This window comes from Vicia villosa, unplaced genomic scaffold, assembly GCF_029867415.1.
Source record: "Vicia villosa cultivar HV-30 ecotype Madison, WI unplaced genomic scaffold, Vvil1.0 ctg.000561F_1_1, whole genome shotgun sequence".
NCBI classification, from domain to species: domain Eukaryota; kingdom Viridiplantae; phylum Streptophyta; class Magnoliopsida; order Fabales; family Fabaceae; genus Vicia; species Vicia villosa.
Genome location: NW_026705256.1, coordinates 13,807 through 22,500, shown reverse-complemented (window position 1 = coordinate 22,500; position 8,694 = coordinate 13,807). Strand labels below are relative to the sequence as shown.

Here is an 8,694-nt window from a genome sequence, read left to right as displayed (position 1 = left end):
GGTATTATAGGAAAAAAATAATCAATGTTTAAAAAGTAACAATAATTATTAGTTGTTTCGGTATGTGTTAAAAGTAAAAAAAAAATAACACTTAAAATGAAACGAAAGGAGTAATTATTATGAAATGTCAGTGTAAAACATTTTACAAGGATTGTGTATCCGAACCAATGTTTTAAAAATCGGACCGAAGATCGAACGAACGAAACTTTCAGTTTAGAGTCTAATTGGTTCAATCGGTTAAACCTATGGTCGAACCATTTATTAAATAAGTTAATAATATGAAACTAATTTTTGAAAGTTATGTCACACGTAATCATATATTCACAACTTAATAAAATAAATATTTCAAAAATCAATTACAAAGTTAATACAATAATATCGATAATATTTATAATAACACAACATAGTTGTACAGTTTATTTCAACCTTCAATTATGAATAATTTTAATAAATTAAAGAATTACAATAAAATAAGTTAAACTAATTCAAACCAAAAGTAAAATAATAGAACATAATAATTAAAATAAAGTTCAAATTATTAAGAATATCTAAATTAAAATATAGAATAAAAAAATAAACAATACAATACACTTAATTAAACAACAAAAAGCAAATTCGAGTTGAATTATGACAAACATATTGTGGAGTGTGGTTGAAAAAAAAACTATAACGGAGCGACAAAACTTAAAAAAATTATGTTTGTAATAAAAAGACAAAATTCTTTTTTGTGGTTGGAGAATGTATGTTAAATTTTGATATTTACATATTAAATTTATAAGAAGAACCAATTTGATGCATTTTTTTAAACCGACCAGTTTTACAAAATTGGCTCCAATTCTATGGTTCGAATGGTTTTGGACGGTTCAATCCGGTTTTTTCGATTCTACTCCGGTTTTGACGCACTAGTAGGGGTGGGAATAGGTCAAACCGACTAACAGGGGCCTACAGCCCAGCCTACATAGGTCTAGGCCAGGTCAGGCTTTATGTATAAATAAAAAAGACATATGCTTTTTTATAAGCCTATTTAGTTAAAAAGGATAGGCCACGAGCTATATAAAAAATCTTTTAAGCCTTAGAGGCCGGCCTATTTAAATAAATATGAATAATTTTATTATTATTATTATTATATTGTATTTTGTACTTTAAATTAAAATATAAAAATAAATCTTAATTATCTTGAAGAAATTATGAAAATAAGATGGAAAAAATCTTATGAACAATGTCATAATTTGCTTCCATAAGTTCTCTCAAACAAATAGTTTCATAAAATTTATGCTACTAGATAAACTCAAATAAGTCAATACAAACAAACATTTGTTAGCCTTGGGGTGCTCATGGACGGATAATTAGCCTAACCAATCCATATCCAATCAATAACCATTTACTATAACTGGATATAAAACCAATCCATATAAATGGTAATATTTTTACATAACCGGTTATAAAACCGGTTTATCCATAACCAAATTTTATAACTGGTTCTAAAGTTATAACCAAATTTTAATTTAAAACCGATTTCAAAAATTTGTATTTTTTCGAGAAAAAAAATGATTTTTCATATTTCCAACAAAAAAAAAATCGTATTTTCGAAAAAAATTGATTTTCCATTTTTTTTCAAAAACACTCAATTTTCAAAAAATTGATTTTGTTTATTTCGATATAATACGATTTTCGTATTTATTTGAAAAACTCAATTTTTTTTGTATTCCCTTTCGTATTTCGGAAAGAACTCGATTTTTTACCAGTTAAGAAATAAAAGTGATTTTTTTCATATTTCCAAATTCCAAAAAAAAAAATCTAACTTTTTGTATTTATGAAATATAATTTTTTTGTATTTCAAAAAAAACTCGATTTTTTTGTATTTCCGAAAAAAATGGACTTCATATTTCTAAAAAAACATCGGTTAAAAGCGATTTTAACTATTTTCGAAAAAATTAAGATTTTTTGTATTTTTAGGAAAAAACTTGATTTTTTTGGGAAATAAACTCGATTTTCCGTATTTTTGAAAAAAAAACTCGATTTTTTGTATTTCCTAATAAAAATCAAACATATTTTTGAAAAAACTTGATATTTTTCGTATTTTTAAAAAAAACTGTTTTTTTTTTATGATTTTAGAAATAAAATCAGTTTTTATATTTTTGAAAAAAACCAACTTTATCGTTTTTAAAAAAAATTGTATTTCTGAAAAAATTGGATTTTCTGACAATATTTTAATTTAGTTTTTATTTTGGATATGGATGTTCAAAATATGGAATTGGTTAAAACTATATTTATAAAATGTCCAAAATGTGGATTTGGTTAATAACCATACTAAAATTAACAAGTTTTTTATAACCGGATTTAGATATGAATATGGATAATTTATATAACCGATTAATTTGAACACCCCTAACTTAGCCTATATAAAGTTGAGTTGAATAACTTAGCCTATTGCCACCCCTACTCACTAGCAATTTTGAAAGATTGGCCCATTCACAAGTAAATTTATATATGATTATAGAAAAAGTGAAATATTAATAAATTTTTAACAACTATGATCATTGACTTGTAAAATTTCTTGTAAAATTTCTTTCCGCTTTCAGGTATTTCAATTATTATTTTTCAATAGGTGTGAATGTTAAATGGTTAATAAAAACCACTAAGTTTTCGTTCATCAAGAAAATGTAAATTTAATCGAGCAATTGACCTTGAGTGATAAATGAACTTCTGCTAAGGAACGAAAAATTGGGAAACACTGAATTCGATTTTTGATAAAAATAATACTTAACCAATATCATGACTTCTCGACACTCTAAATTACTAGAATCTCATTCCCCTAAAAATCAGAGTGCAAAAGAAAAAAAAAATTATTTACACGCTTTCATGTGGTAAAAATTGCTTTAATTATAGTATATTAAAACATATTTTTTTTCCAAATATATTCTTTTCCATTACTCCCAAATATGTTTAACCTAATTTCAAATTTTCATTTCTTACTGCTAAAAGGCAGCCGAAAGAAAGTTCCCTCTCCACCAACCTCCGACGGGAATAACCGCACTATGGCAACTCACTGCTAATAAAACCTATCAGTCAGCCACCAATCGAATAGTCCGCCACCTATTGAATAGTCCGCCACCTATCGTTTAAAGAACAAAAGTACAGTGTAAAACTTTTTTTGGAGGTTTATCGGTTGTTTATTACTTAGATCTCTTAGTTTTTCCCTCTGCATGCTTTTCCCATTAATTGGAATCGGACAGAATAGTATCAATTTCATCTTACATTTTTTTGTATTTTGCCCTAAATACATATCATAAAACTGATATTTTTCTTCTCCTTTCTATATCCATAAATGGTTGTTAGTTAACACTTTTTTATACCATTTGTGAATTCATTGTTTGTTTTAGGAACTTGCTACAAAAATGGATTCTGGTGGTTTTCTTACTGCACGTAACAGACATGAGAATAATCGTTCCCAGAGGCAAAAATCCAATCAAGGCGAAGATATGATAAGCAAGCTACCTGACGATATCATTGTTCATATTCTTTCTTTTCTTCCAATGAGAGATGCAATTCGTACTAGTATTTTATCACAGAGGTGGATATACATGTGGACATTTCTCGCAAACCTATGTTTTGGAGATCATAAACATGGTATTTATTCTCACCAAAAGATAAACAAAACTACTTTTATCAACTTTGTATGCAGGATGATGCTTCATCTCAATACTTCAAACATCAACATATTTGATCTTTCTCTTTCAGAGAAATATGACCCCTTCATTTTCAGTGAATTGATATCTCGTGTTTCAAATAAAAATGTTAGAGAGATTTCTGTCTCTTCCCGTAAACAGTGCAACATTTCATGCTATCCCATTTTGAAATGCCAGTCCTTGGAGAAGTTGAGGCTGAGTATGGATTCTATCATCCAATTTCCGTTTTTTGTTTGTCTTTCATCCCTCACTGTCCTGAATTTGATTGCAATGGAATATACAATGAATATTACTTGTTACTCCTCCAATCAGTCCAAAGAGTTAACACTTAATTTCCCAGTTCTTAGAGAATATAAGTCATATGATTGCATTTGGTTAGATGTAAAACGTGTTACTATAGAAGCGCCACTTCTTGAAAAGGTTGAAATAAGTCGTCAATGGCTTAGGTCGTATGATGTATCTCATGCTGAAATTGTGATTCGCGCTTCCTATGTTACAAAATATCGTTATGAGGGTTATATATCACTCGAGACCATTTTGCTAGATGCTCATGTTGCTAAAGCCTCCATTTTTCTAACGAAATCAAACGTCAAGAGTGGGCAACAAATGAAGAATTTTTTTTGCAAACTTTTCAATATTAATAATTTGAAACGTTTAAAACTAATTCAGGTATGATTTTTTTGCTTCAACTTTTAAGTTAATTTTGATAAGAAATTGTTTCATGCGATAGATAAAAGTCTATAGTGTAACACATTTTTCCTTTTGTTGTTCAGGATCTTGCACCAATGAAACCTTATTTGGTTGATATTCCTGCATTTCAAATGTTGGGCTACCTGCATCTATACTACTCTCTTACCTTTGAGCTTTTGTTAGCCTTACTTCTAAAGTCACCATGTCTAGAGACTCTAGTTTTACAGGTTCGTGATTGATAATCTCTTTAAATTTTACAAAATCCAACTAAGATAATCTCTGACAGTGTAACTACAAATAAGAAGTGAAAATAAGATATCTATTTGTTTTGATTATTTATAGTTGAAATATGTAAAAAAGTAAAAATGGTGTTAATGTTTTCGTTATTGAAGATAAATACATAATAGTAAATACTTATTTGAGTTTTTTTTTTCATTCTCTTGATTGTAGCTTGTTTTGTTATATAATATTAACATGTTATGTTTTTTATTTCATCAGGCAATTGATTCTTACACAGAACCGCCTGATTTCGCAATCGTACCCGAATGTTTTCTGTCTACTCTTAAAGTGGTAAGATTTGAAAATTTTGATGGTGGTAAGCTGGAGTTAAGTTTTGCTAAATTTGTTATGGAGAATAGCCAGTTTTTGGAGAGTATTAGTTTCTCATGTTATAGGCTGGGCAGGGAAAAAATTGAAAAGATTAAGGAGAAAATGTTCTTAGTTAAGAGAAGTTTTAACTTAGAATATTCAGCTCATTCCGTCACATTTAAAGTGTGAGGAATACACTTCTCATATTTATAATTGAATGTATTTTCAAAACAATTATTATATGTGTTGTTGGCTTCAAAAGTTTGAATTACTCTGTTGGTTTTTCAACAAATGATTGTTTGCTCCAATGTGATGTTGTTTGGCATTTTAGAAATTTTGTTGTTGTTGTTGTTGTTGTTATCTGTGAACCTGTTGTATTCATGATGAATGATGTATGAGAGTAATGATAGACAACATACTTTAAATACTAATGTTCATAAATATTGAAATCTTGTGGTGCCACTTGATGGTATTTCAATTTAGATTAGATTGATACTCGTAGTTAAATTTTTTATAAGGTATTTGAGAATATATCAAAAGAGATTCTTAAAATAAGTAGGAGTATTTAGTTACTTCATATCAAGTTTGTGAAAAACTATTTTTTCTATCAAAACTGATGAAAGATTTGAGTACTGACTAAAGTACTGATTGAAGGTATGACAAAAATATTTGTGTGTGAGGAGTGGGGCTGTTAAAAGTATTGAGGATATTCAAATTGTCACATTTATCATTGCGAGATATGACTACGTGCTATTTCAGAATTTCCCAGGCTACGAAATATTATCCAAATTGTCTTATTTAGAGTTTTACACCAACCTTTCGTCTTCATGTACATCCTGCGGTTTTGACTTAGCTAGCTAATTGGTAGAAAAGCGTGTCTAGATTTAGAGTTTTACACCAAGCCTTCCTCTTTAACATTTGTTGACTTTCTGATAAACAATTTATCATTACTAGCAGACCAAATAGTCTATATCACGGCATGTCAAATCATAATAAATCCACTTCTTATTTTAAACTTACACTCTAAGAAAAAAAACTCAAAAACTAACCTAGAATCCCTTGGAATAGCTAAAATGCTCCCCAAGCCACAAGAAAATACTACACTAATCACTTGAAACCAAGATACAAGTAACAAACAAATGGGATGGAGACTCTACAAATAGCTTATGACTAATAAATGTTTATTCTCTATATATCACACTCAGAACCTTAATTTCTCAAATGTCACACTTTATTTTTTAAAAATTAAAATATTATGGGTCAGTCATTGAATGTAGGGATCATAATTTGCCTCATACTCAGTAGGTACCCACAAAAATACCCATAACGGATAGGATTAATATCCGCAATTGGGTTTGGACATGAGAATGCAATTACCTACTAAAATAGCGGATTACCCTTGTCACCCTTATGGGTACCCAGTAAGTACCCAAAAAAATACCCATAACGGATAGGGTAAATATCCGCAAATTGGGTTTGGGCTTGAGAATGTAATTACCTACTAAAATAAGGGATTACTCTTGTCGCCCTTAGAGGTGCTCCCCGTCACCGTGAAAAGTCACAACTGCCCATAGCGTACGGAGATTCATCTCAGGAAGCACCGTTTTATACATTTCTCAATTCAAATTGATGAGGCAACCAATTTTGCATATTAGATTAATCTGAAGATGCATCTCTGTATCAACTCTTAATATTCTGGAGTTGCATCTCTGGAATATGATCTGTTAGTTCAAATTAGAAACAACCAGAAACAATGGCAAAATAATAAAAAAAATAACAAAATAATTAACATCAAAATAAATGTTACATAGATAATCGTTAACATTAACATAAATTTAACATTACATTTAAGTGGTTCAAGACGTTGTAACATCCTTATAATATCATCAGTCGATCTTGCAACCATTGCATCCACTTCAATCAGACCCTATGTTGAGTAACAGTAAAATATACTCCGCATAACCTTTAAATTAAGGATGGCATCACTGGTCGTCCGCCCCGCCCTAAGCCCGCCACATAAAAATGGGCATAAAAATCATGCTCGCTCTGCCAAGATGGTGGGATGGCAGCGACGAGCTTGCCCGACTATTTATTTATTAATTTATAAAAGATTAATAGGCTTTTTTAATCTTTCAATTAAATTTTTCACTTATTTTTTAAATATTTTTTTAAAAAAATTAGTTTTAAAAAATTGCATATATTCACAAATAAATGTGTAAAATAAAGCCATCAAGAATTGAAATTACTAGAATTAACTAAAAAAGAGCGGACTTAAGGCGGGACGGACTGAACGAATAGGTGAGAACAAGCTTTGGTGGACGGTGGGTTTTGGCGGGATGAGTTTTGACGGGCGGCTGGTTTTGGCAGAGCGGGTTTAGGTGGGCGACAATTCCAAAATCCCAACCCAACCCGCCATTTTTTGGCGGGTGCGCGTACCGGCCCGGCGGACCACAACCCGTTTTTAATCCCTATTTTAAATCATCATTCGTCTTTAGTTTAAGCATGGTAAAACGTAGCTTTCATTTGTTGTCTATCGAGAGTGAACGATCCTCGAGCTTGACAACTCTCCAATTTTTTGGATATCGCAATAGAATATTCAGTTTGGTTTTCAAATCGACCAGAAGTATGTCTTCCGAGACCCTAAATTGAAGTGGGAGATTTGCGCCATTGAAATACACAAATGTAAGATGGGATATGTATTCATTCTGGTTTTTGTAAAGATAATTGATTAAGAGACCCTTATTCATACTAGTTGGAGATTAATTTGGACCTTAGAAATCATATCCTTTCATCAGGACATGTTTAAGATATTAGTAACAAGATACACCCTATTTTTTTATACAAAATAAAGGTGTGTCTGGAGATGTATATCCAGACATGCCCCTGTTTTTTGTTTTTTAAATTGAAGTTGAGTGTTTATGGATATGCATATCCGACCACCCAATACAGAAACCAGTATTGACACAGAACCAGTAAAACATACAGAAATAGAAAAATTGGGACATTGTCCAAAATAACCCCCAAATTCTATATCATTAAAATAGAATAGACATTACGTATGTCACAAATTGTATCGAGCTTACATCATTGATAATACTACATATAAAAAATGAGTTACATTGTTAGATTAAAACTAAAATGTATTAAAACAGGTGTACCTAAATCTATTGGTGATTCCTTCTTTGACCTTTCTTTATTTGATTATCTTTCAACATCACTAAACTTGGTGGACTTTTCCATCCTTTCTAAAAAGTGATTCAGCCAAGTTTCTGCAGCTTGGGTGAAATGTGTCGTCCACTTCGGTGATATCTTTGGTATAGGACATCTCAGTTTCAAATAAACCTAAACAAAATATTGTGTTTTTTAAAGCCATCCAATACACGTGATGCGTTCAGATGGATTATGAGGTGGCCTACTCCGAAGTAGAAAAAATGTTTTCGAGAAACTGTATCTTATCAAATCAATATACACCCTATTATTTTGTCTTTGAATCAGTGTTCTACCACAATAATGCTCCGAACAAAAGACACTACGCCAAATTTGTCTTTTAGCAGCACCCCTACGAAAGCGCTTTTAGGAAAAAGCGCTACTATAGGTTTCGCTAAAAACAAAACTAAAAATGAAGGGAAAAAGCGCTGCTATAGGGGGTCCTACGAAAGCGCTTTTTAAAAGCGCTGGTATAAGGCTGGTTACCAAAGCGTTTTGTAGAAGCGCTGCTATAGGGCTG

The 8,694-nt window shown here is 30.7% G+C and overlaps 1 protein-coding gene across 1 annotated transcript; it reads left to right on the top strand.

Annotated features, from left to right (window-relative positions):
* The first annotated feature begins 3,971 nt into the window (after window positions 1-3,971).
* LOC131629395 (F-box/FBD/LRR-repeat protein At3g14710-like) lies at window positions 3,972-5,156 on the top strand. Its single transcript, XM_058900186.1, has 3 exons — window positions 3,972-4,358; window positions 4,463-4,606; window positions 4,878-5,156. Exons 1-3 carry the CDS (start codon window positions 3,972-3,974, stop codon window positions 5,154-5,156), a joined length of 810 nt encoding a protein of 269 aa, XP_058756169.1.
* The last annotated feature ends 3,538 nt before the right edge of the window (window positions 5,157-8,694 follow it).